At 33.8% G+C, this 26,752-nt stretch overlaps 2 protein-coding genes and 1 long non-coding RNA gene across 10 annotated transcripts; 1 reads left to right on the top strand and 2 right to left on the bottom strand.

Annotated features, from left to right (window-relative positions):
* Nucleotides 1-3,075: 3,075 nt before the first annotated feature.
* Nucleotides 3,076-4,867, top strand: LOC105335469 (uncharacterized). Its single transcript, XR_901305.4, has 3 exons — nucleotides 3,076-3,375; nucleotides 3,969-4,149; nucleotides 4,258-4,867. It is a non-coding gene; the product is annotated as an uncharacterized lncRNA (long non-coding RNA).
* Nucleotides 4,868-7,030: 2,163 nt separating this feature from the next.
* On the bottom strand, nucleotides 7,031-17,143 carry LOC105318098 (polyhomeotic-like protein 2). Of its 8 annotated transcripts, none has more exons than XM_034480079.2 (16): nucleotides 17,057-17,143; nucleotides 16,352-16,439; nucleotides 15,613-16,155; nucleotides 15,161-15,303; nucleotides 14,769-14,970; nucleotides 14,629-14,672; nucleotides 14,450-14,552; nucleotides 13,712-13,903; nucleotides 12,134-12,370; nucleotides 11,756-11,967; nucleotides 11,446-11,640; nucleotides 10,900-11,029; nucleotides 9,536-9,685; nucleotides 9,322-9,428; nucleotides 8,824-9,006; nucleotides 7,031-8,120 (listed from the first exon to the last, which is right to left on the bottom strand). In XM_034480079.2, the coding sequence occupies exons 2-16, from the start codon at nucleotides 16,428-16,430 to the stop codon at nucleotides 7,923-7,925; spliced, it is 2,718 nt and encodes a 905-aa protein (XP_034335970.2). In that variant the 5' UTR covers nucleotides 16,431-16,439; nucleotides 17,057-17,143; the 3' UTR covers nucleotides 7,031-7,922. The 8 variants fall into 8 exon arrangements, with proteins under 8 accessions (XP_034335970.2, XP_034335973.2, XP_065935611.1 ...); XM_034480082.2 differs by having other exon boundaries at nucleotides 15,631-16,155; XM_066079539.1 differs by having other exon boundaries at nucleotides 17,084-17,107.
* Nucleotides 17,144-18,857: 1,714 nt separating this feature from the next.
* LOC105337973 (thymidine kinase 2, mitochondrial) lies at nucleotides 18,858-24,224 on the bottom strand. The gene is made up of 10 exons (XM_034480078.2): nucleotides 24,084-24,224; nucleotides 23,911-23,969; nucleotides 22,001-22,078; nucleotides 21,679-21,732; nucleotides 21,459-21,545; nucleotides 21,159-21,238; nucleotides 20,591-20,679; nucleotides 20,287-20,366; nucleotides 19,606-19,686; nucleotides 18,858-19,392 (listed from the first exon to the last, which is right to left on the bottom strand). The coding sequence occupies exons 1-10, from the start codon at nucleotides 24,109-24,111 to the stop codon at nucleotides 19,303-19,305; spliced, it is 726 nt and encodes a 241-aa protein (XP_034335969.2). The 5' UTR covers nucleotides 24,112-24,224; the 3' UTR covers nucleotides 18,858-19,302.
* Between the last annotated feature and the right edge of the window lie 2,528 nt (nucleotides 24,225-26,752).

Here is a 26,752-nt window from a genome sequence, read left to right as displayed (position 1 = left end):
AAAGAAAAGATTATTTCATTTGTGTTTATTGCTTGTAAGGTGCAAAGATGTCCATGATGAAAATTAATGGCATACCTGGAGCTATTAAGCATTTGTCACCGATATTAATTACGATATATTTAGGGAAAGTTATCCCTTACCTGTTAAATTAGAGCGGAAATGTCACGAATGCCAAGGCGCTCAACATTCACACGGGGTGCAGTTTTGTACAAAGGACACTTTTGTATTGTGACCTCTTGTTTTTCTTTTTTTTTATTATACAAACGTGGACTTAGTCATAATTTACGATACTCATTTCTTCACGTAAATTGCTTGAAACCAAACAAGTAAAGAAGTTTTAATGGGCTTATCGGATTTTTATTTTTTCGCACTAATTGTCCTTAAAAATTGAAAACTCTAAATATATATTTGCACAAATAACAATTGTGGCTATTTGAGAAACAAACAAGGGCATCTTTTTACAGACTCTTTGAAATGTAGAATTTTAAATAAAAACAATCTAAATCTTCATGAATGATAACGCAAGGTCTTACTAATTATCATATGCAATATGAGTTTAACCAACCGCTCTTTGACAATCTTAAAAAAAAGATTTAAGCTTTAAGGTGGCTCTATACACCACTTTTTGATGACGCAGTACGCAAACAAGTAAATCTGGAAGCATGCAATTCCGGAACTTGCTGATTTAAACTGAGGCGAATTGTATGGGGACCACTCTATTGAAAAATTTGTTAAATGAATAGATTTGATTTGATAATTGGAAAATTCATTACTTACAAGTAATATGGTATGTGACACCTTCACGTTGTGTGGTATTATTTATCTAAATAAACAATAAAATCAAATATAATTTTTTATATAGTTTCTTTGCCATCATCTTTATGTTACGCCGTAGCGCAGAGGGTTAGTGGGTTCACTACAAACTTGTAGGTCATGAGTTCGATTCCCGTTGAGAACCATAAATTTTTTAACTTTCCAAAATTTTCTAAAACGTATTTTTTGGTTGAATATTGTGAAAGAAAATGCTAAACCAGTGAAAGTGTTTCAATTATGATATACTTTAATGCACATTAATATCGAAAGATGTTCCTTACCACCTTACGGGGATGGGAGGGTTGCTTTGAATTTCTCTAATGTTGGGATACATAAATCCTATTAGCCTAGTCAATTTTCCCCTTTATTTAGTTGACTTAGTTTTTTTTATTAAAGCGAATATATTCACTTTTACATGTCTATATAATGAAATACGTATGTATTTATCATTCCAACATTATATTTAGGAAATTTTCTTCAACTTAGAAATGAAAAGTCCCCAACATGTTTGGGCCTTGGAACTTAGGAACGATAACCCTTACCTGAGGAACTTCCATACCAAATAAAATTTAAAATATTTTTTGTGTTTATTTGCAATGATTTTCATTCAATTTTTTATGTCACAGTTATCAAAATACATATTCTTATAACATCAAGCAACTTTTACAGATGATTTGTCAACAGAGTAAGAAAATATGAAAAATTATGTTTTGGGGAAATACTAAAAAAAATTGCAATAATAACATTTTTTAATGTTAAGAAGTGTTATATTTTTTTTATGTGTCCGAAGGAAATATCCATCATATGACAAAAAAATTTCTCTTAATTTGTTAATAGCTATCTTTTAAAAAATAATTTTACAAAAACACGAAAAAACATTTAAAAATTCTTTTAAAATACCTAGAGTATCCCTATCATCACTTTAATATTTGATAGGTATATATGTTGTGGTCTTCTATTGAAAATTGGAATAAACTGTGGGTGTAAAGAGCCACCTTAAATCCGTTCAGAAGCTCGTTGTTTGACAAAATTCAGCTCATAGATCGAATTTCGTTAAATCATTATGATTATATACATACAAAGTAAAACTTTCATGCAGACTGCCATGCAAACGTGAATAAACGGTGGTACCTTTAAAATAAGAACCTATCTCTATTGATGTACTGGAAAAAGATGCAACGGCATTTCTGTACAGGGTGATTGAGCAAATAAAAGATGGCGAAAAGGCATAAACGCGACGACAATCTCTCTCTCTCTCTCTCTCTCTCTCTCTCTCTCTCTCTCTCTCTCTCTCTCTCTCTTCGCCATATGGCCTTTCAGATACCAAACTTTCTAGTCATTGCGAACAAAGATACTCAAGAATAAAATGGATTTACCATAATAGAGATATTTTCATTTTGATTGGGCAGAGGGCAACCGATTTGCCAAATTCAAAACAGGTAAGAAATATTGGGGGAAACACTTTTAAGGATACCAGTAAAGATGTCATATTTTTGGACAGCGCATGATATTGATTCCATATTAAAAGTAAGTTGTACAATAAAAATTCAAATACAACTGCTGCGAAAACAAGTGTGTTATCCTAGGAACCCATGGTCAGTCTCTAATTACTACAGCTGAAAATTACTTAGTGTCATACTGTATCCATGAATTCTAATCTACCAATAATAAGGCGAATTAATTCTTTAGTTTTTGGAGGTATCAAATAAGTTGAAGGTATAAAAAATGCTTGAGCTTGTGGACCCGTTTCAATATTCATGCAATTGGTGAGTTTTCCATCACAAAGGTGTAAAGGACTAAATCGGAATAAGACATGAACTTATTCATGAAACCGAGGAAATTGAAGAGAATTTGCCACGACCAGTGCTACGAGCGAGTGTTTACTTTTAGTTTCGGACAATGCACATAACGGAATTCAACATACAAAACATTCAATATTCATATTCAATCTGTACTTATAACCATGACAGTCACATTTTTTTCTTTCACCCTAGTTGCATTTATTTGACATATGTACACAATTTAATTTTACTAAACGCATTGACTTTGATCCTGGAAACCGTCTATAGATTATGTTATTGATATTATGACTAAAATTATCAGTTTTTGTTCTCTTCTTGAGCCCAATTACAACTAACCAACAGCTATATACCGTATATATTTTCAAAAGTGTTCTTCTTCTTATTTTTTTTTACAAAATTTTGGCTTAGTCTGGTGGACACAATTTGGTTAGAGTTGTCCGCAAAGAATATCAGAGATTTGTTACAGGACAAAAATAATATTTACTGACAATATCCTCCATAAATCTGCACTCAGACATGGTTACATAAAACGTTCATTTGACCACATCCCGTGCTGACCGGCTGGTACCACTGACTACGTAGAATGTCCAAGGCTTTACAGGCTTTGGCTGAGTCATGACAGTTAGGCCTTCTTCTGGACAGAACCAAAAGAGCCACGGAACAACACGAGGAAAGGACTACACATCGGATATGAAACTCCACATTGTATTCTGTCTCTATGCTTTGCTTATGCTGTCTGGAATCCAATATTTTTCCAATGGTAGGATAAACGTTTTATTTGATTTATACCATTTTCTTAAGAATCATTTAATATATAATATATATATTTTTTCAAACTAGCAAATATAGATACCGCGATTTGCATACGTTTGTCTTTTCATTGAACATAGTTTACACAGTTTTTGAGTACATCTATTGTTTTGTGTGAAGTACTGATACACATAATTGAATTACATTGTACTAAGAATTACTTCCAATCTAATTATGAAAAATGATTGTGTTTGGTCGATCTTCTAATCTGTGCGAGTCCGAAAACCTGTAGTGCTACGCAACGCTTTTGGGATGATATAAAGGAAATGTTCCTGCTATTACAAAGAACAGGACTGTTTCTCTGTTGAATCAAGAACATGTAAACAATTTAACTTTTCTTCAGCATCAAATGTTAAATATAAAGAAAGACTTTCATAATTCGCATTGGGGCAAATAATTATCTTTCAGTCTCAATGATTTTATCGTAATGACGTCGGGTAAGCTTTGAAGTATAAACTTCAATCATCAAAACTTTAAGAGATAGGTAGTTCTTAAGAATTACTAGAAACAACGTTCACTCAAGTTGGTTGGTTCTCTCTACAGGTCAAAACCCGCGACAGATGGCCATGTGTCCTTTCACGTTCTTTTGCCCGTGCATGGAGTCTTGTCCGAGGGATGGATACGCCATGGGGTACTGCTTTCTAAACATTGCAATCAAATGTTGCCCTGCCTGGATTGTAAACTTGTGTGGACGTTCTAGAAATATGGTTGATCCTTGACAAAAGTAAGTAACCACGTGATCATTTAAAACATCCAATCAAATACCATGATTTGAATTCAAAATGGTGGTGAGAAATCAAGTTATTTTCTTTTTATGTTCTTTTTTTTTCAGGAACGAGAGTCGCTTTTAATTGTGATGGAACGAGCAACTTTTGGTTCCAGTGAGTTGCATGCAAACAGTTAACGAGATATTTTTACTGTGCATATGATTTCATATTTTTACACGTAATACACTCGTTTTCGATTCCATTATACTTTTGAATGTGAAACACAAACTATTGCCCTCTTGGTGTGTTTGAGTATCATCGAGTGCAGATATGATAAGAAGGTCATCCATTAAAAAGGGATTCCTGGACAATTTGCAAAAAAACCAATCATGTGGTTAGAAGATTTGCATATGTGGGAAGTTAGTTTTTTTTAGCATTGACTATTGTTTTAGCAAAAAACTGGCAATAAACATAAAGCTTGTGTTGACATGATACTTTATCAAAGACAAATGGTTTGTTAAAAAAGAATGCAGCAATATTCTGTATCTCACCTTGAATATGATTTCATCGCTTAAAGACGAGTGGATCATGAAATTAAATCCGCCCTTCACCATTGGAACCATATTTCAAGAAGAAATGCTTTGAATATTTATAGTGAGATTCAAGAGCAGCATTCCATATTTATTAGATTTAATATATGCCCTCTGCGTTTTTGTCTCTATACATGTGCGATTAATAAAACATTCTTCGAGGTATTTGGATTTTTCTCTTACTTTAAAACAATTTCATGGGTTTTTCATAGCTATTCCTGTTGCCTATTGTGGCATTGTAGGAGGGGCATGGTATGTATATGAGACATGAATAAATACCGTTGGTGGACCAATTTTGACTTCGATCTCCAACAGCCGTCCTTGGATCGGATCATGTTATGACCTCTGGTTTTAACCAATGACAGTCACGTTCCTTATACATGTATATGTATCGAATAAGATAGCGCGTAAATGCCTATTAGGTTAAGTTGTAAAATACAATTTCAAATTGATTTTTTTTTTCAATTAAATCTATTTGATAATGTTAAAATACAAGTTTGCAAAAGCACAATTTCTCACTATATTCAAGTTTGAATATTTCAACAAACGATAAATAAAAATAATTGCCTGAAGTTTTGGGGTATCGACCCCATAAGCCGAGTTCTATAAATTTACCTAATGTATGGTGCTTAATCACAACAGAGTGAGCTGATTCAATGTAATATATGACTGTGGCCACGAATGTTCGGACTTGTATTATTTGTCTAAATCGTTTAATTGTTAAGAAACAAAATTATATGATTGATGTATAGTTGGTCATCTCTCCACATTTTTGTTGATTGAAATCGGTTTGTTTTCCATTAAACATTATTTAGACCATGACAAAGATATAGAGCACAGATCCACTCTATAAAAGAAAGGGCATCGAAGTTCTTCACAAGAGGCCCATGGGCCACATCGCTCACCTGAGGAACACAAGGTATGATAAAATCAGCTTAATGGAGTCATAATACGAACTATCTGGCTAATGTATAATAATACATGTAGATCCTGTATAAATAAAATCTAATTTTCCCCCTGGATATTCTTATGTTTATAATCATTAGTCCCTTTTATAAAAGGATGATTTTATAGTCATATCAAATGTTGAGTATTGCATTCTCAAAAAAATCCTAAATAATTGTTTATATATGGGCTGAAAACCTACATCAAACTCTGAACCCCTTGTGGGGCCTAAGAATCGTCCATGGGCCAAAGTCTAAACAATTATAAAGAATGATCTGGCTGATTAGTTCCTTAGAGGAAGATTTTTAAAGATTTACTCAATAATGTCAAACATCGATCCCCATTGTGTCCCCATCTACCCCCAGGGAACACGATTTTCACAACTCTGAATCTACACTACCTGAGGATGCTTCCACAAAAGTTTCAGCTTTTTCTGGCAGATTAGTTTCTGTGAACAAGATTTACTTTCGTACATATTCCTATGTAAAAATTTTACCCCCCACCCCCAATTGTGGTCCCGCCCTATCCCTGGGGGTCATGATTTTCACAACTTTGAATCTTAACTACCTGAGGATGCTTCCACACCAGTTTCAGCTTCCTGGCTGAATGGTTCTTGAAAAAAAAGATTTTTGAAAATTTCTCAAAAAATTTCAACAATTCTTAATTATCTTCCCTTGAAAAAAAGTGTGGTACTTAATTTTAACAGCTTTGAATCCCGTTTGCCTACGAGTGCTTTGTGCCAAGTTTGGTTGACATTGGCTCAGTACTTAGTTCTTGAGGAGATGTTGAAAATGTAAAAAGTTTACGGACAGACGGACAGACAGACGACAGACAAAATGTGATCAGAAAGGCTCACTGAAGTTTTCAGCTCAGGTGAGCTAAAATGAAATTATTGGGGGGTTTTAATACGCATTCACCAATTTAAATAAACATACTTCAAGTATTGAACATATTTAAGGGATACAAATCAATGTTACATAAAATATACATTGTTGTGAATTGTGTTTTAAAAATTCATCAGATTTGTTGATATTTTAATTTAAAATTATCTTATCCGTCTATGTATGGGTATTTTACATGCCTTATCCGCCCATCTTTTTCACATTCAGTCTTCATCAAGCCACTTTTGGTCAATCCATGTACCATACCATTAGTTGCTGAGAATCATAGATTTTTGAAGAGATATACTTTCATCTCAAGCTATGGTCTGGAGACTGCATAGCTCTATCCTACCCACAGTCCAATGGTAGAGGATCGTACTGATTGACCTTGGCTTGCAGTGATGGAGATTAACAGACTTTTTAATTCTTAATTACATGCATCTTTATATGAGGTATACAAGGGAAAAGAAAAGTCTAAAATCTATAATTTTTTTAATCCTTTAATTTGGATATAGAATGAACCAAGTGAAGAGTTGGGAGAAAATTCAAAACATGAAGTTTCCATTCTGGTGTTTTAAATACAGCATTTAAGTTCTTTACAAAAATGTTTAAACCACAATATTTAAATACCATAACAACACAGACTCAAAGTTCAAAAAACTTTTAAAAACCTTCAGAAACAAAAGAGTTCATCACATGATAACATAATTAAATTGTGACCTATAAAGCTAAAATATAAAAAAGCACCATAAAAAAATCTTAATCTTTGTATGTGTGTTTATAAAGAAATGGCAATCCAGGCAGCATCCTTAAAAAATCTATTTATAAATTGTACATTTACTTCGTAAAACATTTCAAATATTAGTCTGCACCAATTTGACTACAAGCATAAACATTAGTTGAGTTCTAGAAACACATGCCCAGTTTTAATATGATTGACTCTAAGATATGTCAGATTGAGATCATTAAAAGCTAACATTTTCATATTGTTTACTGATTAACTGTTCATGATTAAAGTCGTTTACATGGTAAATACCAGTAAATGAATAAACGTAGGTCATGTACCGGTATTCACAGTACATGTAAATACTGGCATGTAGTAAATATTGGCATGTAGTAAATATTGGCATGTAGTATACACACAAAGAAACATCACACATTTGTCAATGATAAAAACAATAACATGCTTTCAGACAAAAGTTATACACAATCAGCAACCAAAAGATAACAGGTGTTTAGGTGGATTTGTCTTGAAGATAAAAAACCCAGTTAAGATCTGATGTCATGGTATTAAAAAATCTGACTATAAATAAAACCTTTCTTTGATTTTAAAAAGTCCATACAAATGTCCATACAATTTTTTACGCTGCACCTCTAACTAAGATCCCCCCTGAAAGCGTTAATTTTTGCACAGATTTTGAGAGCAGGCCCGAGTTTCATGTTCATGGTGGTCATTAAGTGGTCCTCTTTCAGCAGCATCAGAGCTTGTCCATCAATCTCCTGTGACTTGAACTCATCGGCATAGGGGGAACAGCCTGGCATAGACTTGATGAATTCATATACCTCTGTAACCTGCATTTAACAACACAAATAAATGTACACATGTACAGGAAACTACATTTACAAATTTCACAAAGTTTTCAAATCCTCAGCTTAAAGAATTATTATCATCCTTAAGATGGTGTCTTCTCTTCATTCATTAAACATATAAATTGAAATCTGGTAAATTATTAACAAACACATACAGGCATTACAGAAAGTAATACATGTAGCATGTTTGTCCAGTGGATATGCTTTGAAAAGTTTACTAAAAATGTAGATTTGTGAACTCTTTTGTTATGCAAACAAGAGCGCATTTTTATTCAAATACTGTGAAATCATTAGAATTTATTGTGGCTTAATTTTCGTGGTATTTGTAGTTGCCCCTCCTCCATAAATTTACATCCTTGACAAAAAAATATTTGAAAGAGTTATCTTTCTTACCGAAACTTAAAAAGCGGCATCCACGAAATTACATCACCACAAATAAGCAAAACAAACCCAATTAACTAAAATTGGCTCTCAAAAATTTTAATGTTTCCACGGTATCTCTAGCAAAGTCAAAAACATTCATATTTATCCAACTTTATATAAAGACAATAAATTATTATAAATTTTCAAAAAATAAAGTCAATTCTATCATATTAACAATAATTTCCAGATATTTTAGAGGTATCAAATTTTGCTGAGGATCAGACTTCATTGAGTGCAGTAAAATTGGACTATTGAGTCTTACCGTCCACTTTCCAGGGTGGGTGATGGGGGTGTCAGACTCCATAGCATTATCAGCTGGATCCCCGAGAGTGGCCGGAGACTCAGGGGCAGAAGAGCTATCATTGGAGGTTGAGGTGTTGGAGGTACTGTGAGGTTCTCCCTCCTCCATCGGCTCAGTGTCCTCATTATCACCTCCAGAAAATTCCTACAAATCAGGTGCATCTAATTATGTACTTTACTGAGTAATCATCATTGTTGTTGGTGGCTCAATGTGTGAAAATTTAATTAATAATGGAATCCATTTGGCCCATAAATTTACCTAACTACCAATTTGGTTTTAGCATTTTATGTAACAAGAATGATCTATCTCATTGAAACCAGGTCAAACAAAAATAAAAGTCAACAATTTAGCTATTTTTTAATATTTCTAGAACCTTTCCCCCCATGTAAAAAATGAACTAAGGTAATAGTTATTACAAAAAATGGTGTGCTTTCAATATTATTTCCTAATTTTACTGACTCGGTTTTCACCATAAGGCAGCTTTCCTCCTCTTCCTGGACCTTTAAGGCCTTTCTTCAAGTTGATAGGCGAGCCTTTCTTCATTATCATCCCTCTTCCAATGCCCACTACATTGAAAAGAAGAATTCACTCACATACAGAACTGCCTCACATTTGACAATTTTTGTACATGGAACATTTACAAAGTAAAGCACTATAGATATTTTGATCTTACTATGTTTTCCTCTGGTTTTGAACACGGAGGTTCTGTGTGCTCTGTTGTACCGCTTAGCACATGCCATGGTACAGAATCTCTTTGATCTCTTGAATCTAGAAGCCTGTTCCTCTGTTCCACAGAATTCACATTTAGAGAAAAACTCCGGTTCTAAGCAAAAAAATAAGGGCAAATTATTTAAAACATTCCTGGGTATTTAAAATTACAATTATTTCACGGAATTTAGGTCGATACTTTTTTCCCCTGACATGTGGACCTCGCCCTATTCATCGCTTCGCCCAATTTATGTTTTTTTTGGTTTTTTTGGTTGGAATTTTGCAAAAATTTATGCAACCCTTCAATAAAATCATGAGTGTTTACTATAATACTGCTTGAATTTCTGTGTAAAAATCGTATGGATTTTAATCAATATACTGTAGTAATTTATCATTTAAACAAAATTAAATGTAAATAGATTTATTTCTTCTTACATTTCTTACTTAGATCACTGACTGAATCATTAAATGCTGTCATGCATTTTGATCGTGTGCTTACGATAAACAGGAAATCGATTTCGCGTGGTAAAAGTAAAATGAGAACTGTACAAAGGGTAATTACGGGGGGAAATATCGTCGGGTAGAAATAAAAAAAAACCAATTTGATTTCATAATAGAATACATGAACAAGTTTTTTTCTGTATATTCAACATAAAACTTTCGATGAAATTTTAGCCAGGTGTCTCTGAAATCAGTCTGGGTAGCGCTGACTTTGTTTATACACAGTTGAACTCTCGGCACGTGCTACTCATGCCTGCAGGCTTCAATAAGATCAGAGGTTGACTCGTGTGTATATACACAGTAAAAAGTCACATAGAGACACAGGGTGGCATGTGCTACCGTAGTCATGCCTCCAGGCTAGGTAACTATCCCCCGGTTAACACCAGTTTGTACACATGGCAGGGAAGTAATAAAAAACGATCTTAAATTAAAACCGGCTGTACTGAATTATTTGGTTTGAAAATTTTGACGCAATTTCAGACATTTTCTTACGATGTTTTCAAGAAATACATTTTATTTCCCTTTTGTTTAAAACTGTGAAATAAGATTAAAGGCTACTATATGATAACGTTATTGGTTTAAACCATTTATTCATTAGAACTAGCGGTAATTTTTCGACCAATTCTTCGAAGTCGACCTATTTATACTTTTTTTTATATTATGGCTAAAAACGGCCTCCTTCGCCCAATAAACCGTATCGACCTAAATTCCGTGAAATACGGTATTAAATTACCCAGTAATCCAAACTTTTAAAAGTAAACACTTGTTATGTGCAACAAAAGGTATATAGAAAGGGTAAGTCACAGAGAGAACATTGCAAAATAATACCTGTGACTTCCTTCTTTGGCACAACCTCTGAGGGACCAGCACTCTCTATGTCCGAGTCTTCATCCACTCTATCTAGTCCCTGACTGGCCTTTGGTGGGATAAACTCTGTCAGCAGTGAAGATCTTTGGACCTTTTCAGAAAGTTAAAACAATCACCATTTCAAAAATTAACTTTTTTAAATTATAAAAATGTCTAGACATTCATGGTTTCAGACAAATATGTTAATGTAAAATTTCATTTACAGGTACCTATGCAATTATGATTAATTAATAGATTACCATTATTCTATTGCGTAAGAACCTAGGATTTAAAATTCATTGAATAATATGTAAGTGTGTGTGTGTGTATGTCTATAATAAATACCTAGATAGATATAATTCCATACCTTTTCAAATTCTCAAAGAATAAAATTTGATCAATGTGAATTTCATTAGTACTATTAAACAAGTAAAACATACAGCACAGGGGTATCTGCGTATACTACAAAGATCGAAATGTAGACAACATACACATTTATAAACATATTATTTTATCTCAACCACTTACAGGGAAGGGTTCTGGCCCCTCCTGTATGACAAAGCCCTCTATGACATGGGTCAGGATGTGAGGCTTTACAATGGCTTTCTGTTTCTCTACCACTGAGGGAGTCTCTTGTTTTCCATTCTCTATCTTCAGCTCTGCAACATCCATCTTTTCAGTGGCAGACAACTTAGCTGTAACACCGCCTGAGGCCTTTTCTTGCTGTAAAAGATAAAACATTGATTAACTCAGAGATTTCATTTACCATGTGTCTTGAAACATTGTATACAATATTTTTTCAATATTTCTCCTTTGAATTTTTCTCATTATAACATACCTTAATTGCTTTGACAGGACTGATCTTCTCTGTTTTATCTCCAACAGCAGTTTTTTTGGTAGATTCCATTTCACTGTCAGACTTGCTTTGGTTCTGACTGGGAACAGTCAATGAATTTGGTGTAGGGGTGGCAGGTTTTGACTGACTGGCTGCTTTAGACTGGGATAGTGCTGAAGCTACAGTATTGGTTGAAGCTGAAGCTGTCATGGCACCTGAGATAAATGCATTAACATGAAAAAAATGTCTCAGTACATGTTTGAAATACTTTTAAACCCTAAACCTTCAATCAAAGCATGTATCTGTAAAAAAAATCATAGGGAAAATATACAAACATAAATTTTACAAACTATTAACAAACAGAAAAAAAGGTACCTTTACCTACAATCCTGTTGACAGTTCTAGGCCGTCCTTTTGGGTTTTTAGGTGCACCTGACACCGCTGCAGTCTTAGGCTTGCTGACAGTGGTGGGATTGACTCGGGCAGTGACCGCTTTGATTGGGTAAACAGACTGACCCTGATTGGTCTGTTTGTTGATCTGGACCCCTGCAACATTATTTTGCGAGGAGTTTTTAACAGGGGTCCCAACAATCTGTACCCCCTGGGCTGCCAGTACACCTTCAATCAAACTCTCTTTTAAAACCAGACTGACTTGTACTACTGACACATCACAACACCAAGGGGAGTACAGGTACACTCACTCAAGCATGCCCATCAAACATCACACAACATCTACTGACAGAACTGGCCAAACTTTTCTCTCTTAGTTTAAGATTTTTTCCCTTACTCATTAGAATCTAAATTGTGCTCTTTCCCTTAAAAGTTATATTTGTGTATATTATGAAATAGGGATTTACATGTTTCTTATGTGTTGTATTTTTCAAATCAAAATTTTCTTTCGAATTTGGATTACAGCAGTTTCAGTTTAGCACTTGCCATTAAATGAGGCCTCTAAAACATTTTAAGTCTAGTGATGAAATGTTTTGAGCATGACTAAGATTTGGGAGATAAAAGAGTCCTAGGGAAAAAAGTTTGGCCCTTGTAAGTTCTGACTAGGTGCAGGTCTGTAGCTCCCGGTCTGAAAATTTTTTTATGGATGACCTGGGCGCTAAAGTCCCTTTAGTGTTATAAAGTTGCAATTTATGGTGCACAAAAAAATTGTGCTAGTTTTCGACTTGTAAATCCTATATTCAAACACGTTCTGTACACCTATTTTATTGAAAAAAAATGTCTCGTACATTTAACCACAAATACTGTCACTTGACTTCCCTCTAATATTCTTTTAAACACCATCACCACCTCTGTGAAGTGCAGTGGTGTAGTTTGTTTACATGTAAAAATGGCGACTCTTCATAAGTATGAGAATTGAACATACCGGTACTTCAATTTCCGAGGTCAGTTAGCATGTTTAAGAGAAAGTCTGAGGCAAGTGAAGTGAATATATCAGTAGTAAATTCCCTGAAGAGAATTTAATAGAACAATTTTTTCCAACAGAATATGTGTGGATATATGGTTAATCAGTCCAAAAGTATCACAATTTTTTGTGTGCTGTAAATTGCATTTTTTTAACACTTACAGAACTGTAGCGCCCAGGTCATCCATCAATATTTTTTCCTACTGGGAGCTACAGACCTGCAGTTAAGCTCTGACAAGCCTGTTACATTTGACTTGCTATAATTGTTCTTTGAATTAAAAAAAAAAATCATGCTTTACTATAAAAAAAACATTGCAGATTCATTGATTGCTGTTGTTAAAATTTACAGCTCATTAGATATCCAAAAATGCAGGAAAAATGGTTTTGATGCAACACATGAATCTTTCATAAAATATTACATTTACATCAATTTTACATCGATAGATATGAAGAAAACAAAAATTTCTGGATCATATTCTGTATGTTAATAAGCAAGTAAATGAACAGAGCGCTGGAAGCAACAGAAAACTTTTCAGGCTTCCTACCTTGTTGTCCCTGAATCTGGGTCGTCCTGATATAAACCGGTTGTCCAGGTAAAATGGTTGGTGATTGGCCAGATGCTGATAGCTGTAAAGGCTGATGGCCCAATGGAATGGCCCCATGCTGAAGTTGTGTAGCCATGGCTTGTAGAATGGACTGGTTTGTCATAATGGGCTGAGACTGGATGTTTATCTGGCCTAGAAGTTAAGTATCATGCAAATTAGCATATAAATACAGTGTATCGACCATTCAGTTTTCAAATATCTCTTTGAATATTGGATAAAGAGGTAGAAATCATCTATTGACAACAACAGTTTTTAAGGAATTAGGAATCATTCTTTGATTATTATGAGGTAATAATTTTGGTCGGGAGTGGTCAAATCAAATAAAGCCCAAAAGGCTTAATGATAGATTTGACACGCTCTGACTGAAATTATCACCTCATAATATTCAAAGAATGACTTCTTATTACTTATATTTACATTATTTCCAATTCGTACACTTTAAAACAACATTTTAAAACCAATATTGTTTCATGAAGCAAATGCTATATATTACTACTCAGTGCAGCCAATGCCATTTTTCAGTTATGCTATAAGACACGCCCATTTTGTGTCGCTCATCTTTTATGAAGTTATTGGGCTATAGGCTTCAAAATTGATTCGTATTGTTATCACAGAAAAAGACAGCTGAAAATGTAAATATATTAAGATGTGTACAGGTAAAATTAATTTAGAACACACCTGTACTGGACACAAGCTGTGGCTGGCTGAATCGTATAGGAGCCTGTGTACTGATGAGTTGTGCTGGGGTACCTTGACTCAGAGCGATAGACTGTCCTTTGGACTAAAATGACAACCAAACAGACACATTTATGTGACAAAAATGAACAATCCACAAGACCTACTGTCCAAATACTTACACCGACAAATCCTCCAGAACTTGTCAATTGATTTGGCAAAACACCTACAAAATACATAGAAAAAACATCATATTAAAGAGTGCAATTAAGTAATTTTGATCATGAAAAATGTTTAAGAATCAATTTTAATAGACTCTTACTAAGAACAAGTGGCTGTGCTGCAATGTTGGGTTGAGTGGGCATGATTGGCTTGCCTCCAATAAGAGCTGTAGCAGAGGCCTGCTGTGTGGGAGTGCAGGGAGTTGTCTGCCCTTTACTGACAGACAGAGCTTTCGCATTGGTTGTAGAAGTGACAGTTGCAGAAACCTGGGCTTGCAATGGGGTAAATGTTATTCCTGAATTCTGGAAGAAAAAAACCCTAAAATCTGAAAAAATCATGATTTCACAACATGTATTGAGACAAATTAGGCACAAGCATCACTAAAAACTTGCACTTATTATCAAACACTATCATCATAGATCTTACTAGCATAATTGAACAGTCCTAAAGACTACCTGTACATGCATTAAATCAGTAAGAAAGAGGCCTTACCTGAGAGCCTGTGGCTGGACCTGGTGACATAAGCCCAGCATTGACCCCCATTCTCTGTTGCTGCATCATGGCAGCCATGTTCATATTTGCCATGTTTAACTGTGGACTGATGTTCATATTCATTGCATTTGCTTGCATGGCTGCTGTAATAATAAGACAATGATAACTTTAACAAGTCAATGCTTTGATAAAATATTATAGATTTTCTTCATAGTTTTCATTTTCTTTGTGAGAATGTGAATAATTCCAAAATTCAGTCAGTAAAAACTTGTTTAATAAAACTTCCAAGTTTAGATGCAATGCATGTTTAATACTAAAATCATATAATTGACAAGTTATACCTCACTATTATGCTTTTCTTTAGCATGAACTGTGAATAATTGTTAAAATTTACTATGATTATGATAATATAAAATTGATTAGAACAATAAAAAATTCTGTAAGCCACATACTGTAATAATTCAAGTTACCCTGCATTGCAGCAGCATTCTGTAGCATGATTTGCTGTTGGTTGAAGGGGTATTGCATGTAAGGTGTGCCCTGCATTTGAGGGATGACTTGCACCTGTGGTATGGCACTTCTCAAGTTAGCAGCATTGACAGTCATGGCATTGGCATTAATGCCCTGGGATGGTATCCCACCCTGTAGTGTAGCCCCTGCCATTGCATTCCCCGCCAGAGCATTAGCTGTCATGGCATTTGCAACCATTGGGTTGGAGACTGTCATCATTGAATTGTTAGCAGAAAATATGGCAGCAGCATTCTGTGGCGTGATGTTGATCGCATTTGTTACTGCTGATTGCTGGTGTTGTTGCTGGTGCTGTTGCTGTAAAGCTGAGTGAGCGGCCTGCTGTTGTTGAACTTGCTGTAGTGTTGCTTGCTGTGGCTGCACCTGCTGTTGCTGGGCTGTGTGCTGTTGCTGTGCTGGTTGCTGTTGAATTGGTGCCACTGTTTGTTGTTGTTGTTGTTGTGTGTTTGTTTGCTGTTGGTTGCTTCCTATCATATAGATATAAGAAATGTCATGCATTAGAAAAATATTAACAACTTTTTTAAAAGAAATAAATAACATATATCAATGTGTCAGAATTTAATGAAATAAACATACATTGTGTATCAAAGTCATCAAATCTATTTTTACACAAGTATTAACTCCTCCTTTTCTGAAAATATTGCACAAATCAAGAGTTCCTACCTTGCTGCTGTACAGGCTGAGGTGGGGTTGCACTAGATTGCTGATTCTGTGCACCTGCCTGCTGGGATTGGTCTGCCATGGCTAATACCTACAGAGACATTAGAGTTATTAAGTTCAAATTCACTCAATTAATGTTTACAAAACAAACAAAAAATATTACAGAGATACTCAGTAGAGGAACAACTCCTAATATCATGAAGCAGATGTCGGTCATAGATCAACCCAAAATCTGGCACTTAAATATATATGAGACCTTTTAATCACAAAACATAGGAAACTTACAACAATCACACACAGTTATATTAAATGAGTACAGCTTTAACAGCAAAATAACAAAATTATTGTCTAACTCTTATGTCATGAAATATCCCATTCAATGTCTCTATACACCTGCTTTACACAATATTATCCGGTTGTTCAGATGTCAATAGGACTATTAAATCAAACGCTCAAGTTTCAGTATCTTTCTTTAAGCCCAAATAAAAATTTAAAAGTGTGACATACTTTTAAACTATATACAATTGACAACTATAATTGTATTTAATACACAGTCCAACTACACTAAAAAAAATAAACTGGGTTAATTTATTATGCACCTTACAACAAAGCTCTGCAAAATCTGGTTTTATTACCCATAAATCTGAGACAAACCATTTACGCAACTATGCAGTAAATCTTTAAATTGTCATCATTAAGCAGATATACCTGTAATAAAAAGATAAAGCGACACACTTAGAGAAGATTCATCTCTTGCTCAAAGCACAATAGACAATCCGCCATTGTTTCTCTCGGAACTCATCGGGTTTGTAAAAGAGAAAACCAATTCCGTGTAAAATCCGGCGTTAAGACCATGAGCTTCTTCTTATGACAGTACTGCCGACATAAGGTGCCCACAGGTCCCGAGTTCGATATCGCAGGGACTTTTATTTTCATGAGTAGCTGTAAAATAAGAAGTCGATGATTTTTTTTCAGTCATTGTCAAGTCGAACACATGCTAGAAATCGAGATATTTCAACCATACAGAATATTAAATGGGTTTCTATGCAGAACTTTTCCCGGGTGTGTGAAGCGTCTTAAATGCAAAAATAGTAGATGTAGTAGATAGTAGAACATCATTTTGCATTTGTTCGCCGACCCTGTGTTCGAACAGGCATTCATTATTTTTCTTTTGAAATTAATATACATGTAAATTCAACCGTCGGAAATCCTTAAAATCTTAGTACTAATTTTCAAATGACATATGTCATAAATTTAAAGGACGAATTTACGTCATTTAGATTTGAACAATAGCTTAAAAATGTATAGATTGAACTTATTTCAATTCACAGTTCGACTTATTTTCCCGATATTGAACTAGACGTTAATCTATGTTGCGGCAATATAATATATATATTATAACGTTTTGAACAATGACATCCTTTCAATTCTACTATGATATTAAATAAAACTTTTAATTTGAACTAAAATTGTTATAATACAAAGATGATGACGACTCATTTTATATAATACATCACCCATGAGAATGTGAGAAGCGCAATGCATTATGATCTTTGAAAATGAGTACGAAGATTTTAAAGATTTCTTACGTTTGAATTTATATTAATTTGTATGAAGCTTAATCTGATTCGTTTACATCATTATATAATAAGATTTTTTGTTTTATTTATAATTAAATATGTTTATTTTTCTCTAATTGTTCTTCATAGGAGTTCTTGTATGAAATGACAATATTTGTAATTAAGTTCCGCGTTATATCGCAAAAATTCACTTTTTACTCTGATGCAAATTCCCATGCACTGACTTGGATCCGCCAAAGCGTATCCACCACACTCTCATTTTTGCTATTTTGGGTTGGTTTATCAAACTGCAAGGTTTTTAATTCACTTCACAATAATTACTTATCAGGTAAAATTCAATTATAGTTTACAGACATCATATCTCTTATGTTGAAATACCAAATGTGTATGTAGTTACTCTGGTTCATGCATTTTTTTTTTAGTTTATTGGCAAAATGTCTTGATTGATAGATAGATTCCTAACACTGATTATCATGTCAATGATGTGTAACGAGTACGTTGTCTGAATTTCCTATAGCAGCAATAAAGTATTTAACATCTCAGAGGAAGAATTGAATAAAGGAAGACAGCCTTTTCTGGTGGGTAAACAGACATATACCAAAACAACACAATTAAAATAAGTTTGTTCACGTAAAATGAACGGTGGTTGGGACTTGCTTATACACTAGTAGCTATTGAAGCAGATTCACAATATCTGCACATGTATATTAGTTGCAAAAAACTTGGCAGATTCATCTGTGCACTACAAATCTCATGTTTCTGTCATTTACTGCCACCCGGTAAATTCAAAATTTCCAACATGACATTTCCTTTGGCCTTATTCACACCATTAATAGCATGTCTTGCCATCTGATTTGAAATACACTTCCTTTAAAAGTTTCACAATGTTATGGTTTCCTCTGGTTTTGAGACAAATTTCATGACAGTATACATTATGTCAGATTTTATTTAAAGAAATCACACATAGATTTAAATATCTAGGCACTATCTTAAAAAAAAAGTGCATAAAATCTTATGAATTAAATAAATAAAACTAATGATATACATACACGATTAATAAAAGAACAAGTACAAGTCCACAGTGTAATCAATAAAATCATGTACAGCAACATACATGTATAAATGTAATGGTACTATTCATTAATTGTAAAACGATCAATTTTATATATTTTTTTATGAACACATATGTATTAAATACATGTACATACAATGAAAGACTATTTCAGCTGTTAGAAATAGCATTGGAATAGATGGATCATATTTTCAGTTGCTTTTTGACTTCACATCAACACTGCAAGAAGCGAGTGAATGTTATGGGGATCACTAATGTATAATACTAGTTGGTAGTCCTGAGAGTGGACGGTTACCATGGCATCACACTACAGAGTACTTTGAGAAAATGAAGTCCCTGAACTGATCAAACTTTACAGAGAGATTAGAAATGTCTTCATTGGCATCAATCACCTGTTTAAAAGAAAACAGTCATAGGAGTAATGACTACATGTACAGTAAATTAGACTTTAAGAATTTTCTTGTCCAAAGGAATTATTACAACTTTTCCAGGCTTATAATTTTAAAGACATTTTAACAATACTCTTTACTGGATCAATGACGCATGATAATACATGTATAGTTGTGGGAAAGTTCTGGGTTTAAAAAGATTTTTTATTGACTTACATAAACAGGAGCTGGAGTTTTGAATTTGGTCTGGTGTGTCAGCCAGTTTTCATGGAGATCATGAAGTGATTGCAGGTATTCCTATAAGACAAGACTGACAATTAATACTGTACAGCGTCTGTTTGCAATGTTCATATAGTACTTCTTATTGTATACATGTATGTGCCTACAAACACATATAAATAAACCATGTCTTCACAGGCAAATCATTAAATAATAATACATTTATATGTAAATTGTATTTCTTTATTTAATGTGCACTTGATTGATTCATTTACAATGTTTTATGAATCAGATCCTTTAAAATACATTTTGCACTATTTATACACTTGTGTTTCCTGTCAAAATTTCGAAAAGTTCTTCATAAAGTGAAGATTTCAGCAATAGAACCATTTTAACAAGAGCTTGGACTTAGGGTAGTTGTGTTAAACACCAATGTGATGTAGGCATGTCTATTTCATTGTTGGCTACTCAGCCATGGTTCTCTGAAATCAACAAGATTTGTCTGGCTTTTGAGCCAAGACTACGTAATCGGTGCACATTTTGCTTGAAACCGCATCATTTTTAACTTGTTTTGACGCAAGAATTAGATAGCTACATCCTAATGAAAGTCCAAGGTCTTGTTAAAATGGTTCTAATATTTCAATAAGGACTTCATCCACTATATGTACATGAACTTACAATGGGAACAGATTTTTCTTCCATACGATCTCTTTTCTTTATTCTTTGTTGACATGTCAAAGGATCAGCTCTCAAATACACTGTAAATTTACAGGTAGGAAACAAATGCAATAATCTTAATCTCTCGTAACTGATTCATACTTTTTTCCATTTCATATATGTGGGAAAAAAAAACCAACTTAATGTTTCAGTTAAATTGAAGAAATATTCAAGTTATTAGTTAAAAGGATAGCAAGAAATAATTTTACCAAAGAAATACTGATAATTTTAATACACAAAATATGCATGTAAAAGAAAACTTTACCAATGATATCAATCTTTGTGTTTTCTTGTTGCAATATGAAGTCATAGAACTCTGATAACACTGCATAGTCTACCTCTGGCATCAGCTTACTGCAACAAATACAGATACTTGTTCTTTTTTAAAAATCAAACACAACATTTCTAGAAAGAGAAACTGACTTATTGCATTATTGATATCCTTTTGTAATTTTCAAGTCAAAATAATATCAGCTTGAACTTCTTAAAGGAGACATTATAAATCATCCAACCAGGTCATCTATAACACACTTTTATAATAAAATCTAAATGCTGTGGAGTCATAATTCCTTTGTGATGGCTCAATGTTTGTGAATTCAGTTTCATGGATACTACAGTAACTTATCTGCATCTTAACTGAACTTTGTATATACATGTATTAGCATTTTAATTCTCAGGAATCATTAGTTACAAGGTTGTTGTGTGTTTTTTTGTTTTTTTTTTACTATGATAGCAACATTTAAAATTGGCTTCTTTATGATTTGAAAGGAATATTGGTTCCAACAAATCGAAATGTTATAATTTCACAAATCTTTGATTATTCTGAAATATACCTCTGGTACAGGTTCTCCACAAAACAGTTTCTTGCACTGAAGATTGACCTTTCCATCATTTTGAGTTTGGCGTTTTTTGCCTGTCAGACACAAAAAAAAATTACTTTAAGTATGCGAGTATAGGAAGAACCAGTAGGTACACATTTACATATAAAATTAGTGCACAGGTTGTACTGATGTTAAGTTTGCTGTGCTAGCTAACAAAAAGATCTTATCAACATTTCATGCTTTTGTACATGTAATTTATTTCATACGATGCATATATAAAAGGATATTAATATTTCCAATTCCAGTGCTGACCTTGTGCTTATGGCCCTCTGCCATGGTTAGCTGTACATAAGACTGGAAGGCCAGGCTCCATCTAGAGGCATCTTTATACATCATATCCTAATAAAAAAAAACTGCATCAGTAATGTGCTTGAATGGCATAAATAATGTAAAATATAGAATTTCATATCACATGATATTTTTTGCACTTGATTACCTTAAAACTCAAACTTGGAAATGTACAAAAACTTACCAACGTATTGTATCCATCAACATCTTTCCATTTGTGAACTGGTTCAGGAACCATCTGTACAATATGTCCAACACATATGCATTTATAAAAAGAAATGGTTTTTATAAATATTCATTGTACTAGTACTAAGACAGGCCACCAGTAAATATTCGACTATATACAATGTATACGACTCTCTACACCTTTCACAACTTTAAAACCTTTTGCAGATCTATGTTATATAATTACTGAATATTATCTAACATTTTTTGTACTTTATTAACATATATATTATGTTTATATTAATAATTTGACAAAAATTAATTCAAAACAAATATCTCACCTCAATTACGTTTGAAAAGTTTTGGAAATACTGTAAAAACGTTGATTTTCCACTTCCAATGTTTCCCTCAACAACAATCTAAATATTAAAATTAAAAAAAGTATTAAATATCCTTAACAGTGTCTGAATATATCATTATAAATAAAAAATACCATGGTATGTTATCATAGTATTAAAAAAGCCTGTACATAAGAATAAAATAAAAATACGTATATATAAACTGGTTACATTGGTGCTGTAACCAACCTTGGAACTGACAGGGATAACTCCTAAGACCTGCCATAGGAAAGTATACCGGTACCTACATGTAGCCCGGCCTGCATGGTGTTCCCACAGGGCAAAGATCATTTAGGATTTAAGGTTTTTTGGGTGTTTTTTTTTTTACGGGGGGGGGGGGGGGGGGGGGGGGGGGGGGGGGGGGGGGGGGTAGTAGGTGACATTCAGACCAGTTTGATTGCAGGATCCAGATAGCTTAGTTGGTTATTGGTTAAACACACCTGGCTAGAGATCCAGGGGGCACGGCCAGGATCAAATACCAAATACCTATAGTCAGTCATTCATATTTCTCACAAGTTACAACACAATACTGTATATAATTATGTACATAGCTCTTGTACGTATCATATCTTGATTAATAGCTATATGTACATGCATGGCTTTATCATTTTTATCAAGCTTAACAAGGCCGAGTACAGAACGAGTACGCACGCTTTCGCGCAGCGTTTCATTGGTATTGTGATGTCATATTTTTGCTTTGTTGACGCCATGGCGTAATAGTTTCAACTGCAGATATTCAGCAAAATTTGTTGAAATTAGCTCGATTGATGCGTAAAATTGATATTATATTGTGGAATAAACATAAAAGTCTCGAAGTATAAGCTATATTTGGGCTCGGTTCGAATACGTGAAGAGGGTTCAGCAAGCCTAGCCCTCTGTCACGTTTTCTTTATCCGCCTAAATATAGCTTAATTTCTATATTTCAAGACAGTAACCATGTATTTTATATTAATAACCCTTAATATGCGATGTTATATATTTATTTATTACTGAAATGTGTCTGAATGTTTTAATAATACCTTAAAGATTACCATTTCCGTCTTTGTCAAATAAAAAAATAGCCATTATCTGGCAAACTGGGAAATTAGGCATGCAAAAAATAACTTTGATAAGACCCCTGGATCAAACCAGGAGGTAAAAGGGTTTTTTTATTTGACCATTTGATGTCTTTAAGCAATAACTTTAATATATGTAGAACAGAAAAAGAAATCCCTAGGGCAGAAGTTTTAAAAAAATGTAAAAAACGTGCAAAATTGATACATTTCAGGCAAAATCCCATAGGGTCCCATGTTTAAGATAAACAAACTTTGAGATGACCCCTTGAACAAACGGTGTGGTAAATGTCTGATTTTTTTTCCTTAAAACAATAATTATATCAGTAGAAATTTATGTAAAAAATTTCATTAAAAAATCTAGGGCAGAAAAAATTAGACCCGGCCTCGTTAATTAAGATTTCTATCAAACTACAATGTAGCTACATATTTACTTGAAATAGCTTCAAGCTGCATGAGTATGTTAAATCGATCAAGTTATGGGCTATCAAATTTATCCCAATTTATAAGGGGCACTGGAATAAATTATATCCTATGTAACTGTAATCTCAGCGAGATTTGTCGAGACTGAAAAATTTTGACGGGAAGAGACGTCCGTCCAAAATTTTCAGTCTCGACGAATCTCGCTGAGATTAATGCAACTGCATGTTTTACACAGCTACATGTAGGCTGTTATACAGTTATATAATAATCTCATCTGATTATAACTGTTAAAATTACAGTGCAAGATTTTAAGATTTTAGTACCAATATATCGACATTTTATTTATATCATTTGACATAATGACCCATGCATGCTTACAGTCGGTATTCTTTTACTCCTCTTCTTTTTCGGAGTTCTAACTTGAGGATCAACATTTTCTACAAAACATCAACAATTCAACATAGAAAATATTATACAGTAGCCACTGATGTAGAAATACGAAACGTGCAGTTTACAAAAGTGTAGTGAAAATCAAAATCGTGATGGTTTACCAGTGTCGAAATCACCGAATCCTAACATCTTTGGTTCCGACGTGTTGTTGAGTGTGTGCTGTTTGGCGCAAATTTTTTTCGCATATACCGCTCAAATGCTATTAACCAATCAAATCCTTTCTATTTTTCACTCCGCTGAGTATACCAAGAAAATACCGTAAATATTCAAATAACGGAACATGCTAACGGTTTTAATTAAACACGCTAAAGGGTTTTCATATCTGACACACATGATATACATAAGTATACTATGTCCCAGTTAAGCTTCCACCACATTTTGCTTAATATTTCGATTATCAATAATTATATTTTTGTGCCTAAACTACTTTCATCTGCTAGAATGAAAAAAAGAAGAGTATATTTAATAGGCATAGATATAGAACTTTGTGCTAACGTACGGTCCTAGGGGGTTAATATGCGTGCAGTTATGCAAAAGGAACTTTTTGTTATTTTTAAAAACACCTCCCTTTCTTAAATTGGCAGTTTTCAAATATTTTCACATTTTTTATATTTATAAATAAAATCCGCCAACCCGCCCCATATTTTTGCAAATCAGGATTAGAATCTAAATGGCACGTGGCATCTGGGGAGGGGGGGGGGGGGGGGGGGCAGGGGGCCTGTACCCCCCAGAGTTGGGGTCAATTACTTTGAAAAGTAATTAATTACTTTCAAATACATTGACAATTTTATCAATTACTTGCAATTACAATTACATTGATTTTTTAAAATGTAATTAATTACTCTCAATTACTTTGATAAATGTAATTAATTACATTTCAATTACTTTAGTTTTATTTTTTTTAAATCTTGAGAACATAAACATATATGAACAACATTAAGATATACAGGGCTTTATGTACGGTTATTTTTTTAAAGTTTGTATAGTTCAGTTCAGATCAGATTTCTTGAAAATTTTCTTTAACATTAAATTCATTAAGTACCATTGAGTTCATTTTTGGTTCTGAATAATATTTTCTCTATAGTGAATTCATTTTTATTCACATATTAAAACTATGTTTATTGAGAAAGTACAACTTTTGGCAGTACAGCATATCAGTATATAAATAATAATTGCTATAATTCACAAGAATGAGATATTTTGATTCCCTTGAGTCTAATCAGTTCAGTTCAGTTTAAAATCAATTGGGGTTCTTGGGTATTGGAGGAGTTCACACCTCCACAAAATTAGATCTTTACCTATTGCTCTGGGCAGTATGTCATACTGTATAAACATATGAAACATTATGGGACATTTAATTATTGTTTAAACAAAAGTCCATGCCAAACATGTATAAAATCTATTTATCATTATAAGACACCTTTATTATATCTTAAACTTGGAGAAAAGTAATTGAGATGTAATTGAAAAGTAATTGAAAATACACAATATTTTTGGAATGTATTTAAATACATTCAATTACTTGTAATTGAAGACAGACTCAATTACCAATTACTTTCAATTACTTTGAAAAATGTAATTAATTACACTCAATTACAAATTCTTTTTTCAATTACCCCATCCCTGGTCACTACCCCCCCCCCCCCTACTTTTTCCTCGCAGCAAACCTTTTTCTTATATTGACTATATAAAAAAGTGAACAAACGTGGAGCCCCCCCCCCCCCACATGTTGGTGAGCATGTGAACAATTAGAAGTTATATATACAGTTCAGTACGCTCTGCCCCCCCCCCCCCCTCCCCCAATCACGGATTAGGATTTTGATTTTCACGATTTTTGAAAAGTTGTAAATATCCTTCTTCTTTTTTTTCGCTTGTCATCATTTTTTGATGAGTCTGCCCCCCTCCCTCTATTTTTAAAAAGTTAAACGATGCTCACGCCTGTAGACTACGCTCATCCACTAGAAGGAATAAAGTCTAGATTTTCGGTTTTAAAATGCCCACTCTGCCGCTTCAGGTCTCATTACAAACCAAAAATAGGAAATTTAAGTCGATCGACGGGAATTTTGCAATGCAATCGACATGAAAAGTACCTGGTCTTTGGTCCGCCTCGAAAAAATCGATATCCTATAACACAACGGGCTACACAAACGGCGGACTAATTTGTCCCATATCGGAATGCGGCCTGTTATATGGCTGGCGTAAAAAGGCGAAATGGCAGCTGAAGTATACAGGCGTAAAAACAAAAATGGAGAATGTTCATTGTCACAACCATTGGTATAACCATGATAAAGGGTGTAACAATTTAAGTCCAAAAGTCACAAAGTTTTCTTTATCGGCATTGCTAGTACTCTTATACATAAATTGAAATAAAAAACAGATAATTTATAAATCCGTAGCAATTAATGTAATTTTATTAAAAGTACCACGATATACAGATTCTTTCAGCAGTTTTTTTAACATCACGGTAGTATAGATCATGAATTAAACGTTATATCATGACGTTGTGATGACTATAATTTCATTCAGTTAATAAACATACTGAATTATTAACAAATATCTATACTTTTCATATCATTACATCACTTACAATAAGTTTTCCGATATACTTTATCAATCCCCCCCCCCCCCAAAATAAAAAACCCCAAAAAACAACGGCGAACACCACGCCGGTCTTTATAAAACGGCGAAATCGGCGTACCGTGCCGTACGCCGGCGAAACTTCCCCGATCAACATGGTTGAATATTGCAACAAGCCGAGTTATGAAAGGTC

This window comes from Magallana gigas, chromosome 3 (assembly GCF_963853765.1).
Source record: "Magallana gigas chromosome 3, xbMagGiga1.1, whole genome shotgun sequence".
Taxonomy (NCBI): domain Eukaryota; kingdom Metazoa; phylum Mollusca; class Bivalvia; order Ostreida; family Ostreidae; genus Magallana; species Magallana gigas.
The sequence above is the reverse complement of the archived record's forward strand: the minus strand, read 5'-3'. Positions and strand labels throughout refer to the sequence as shown.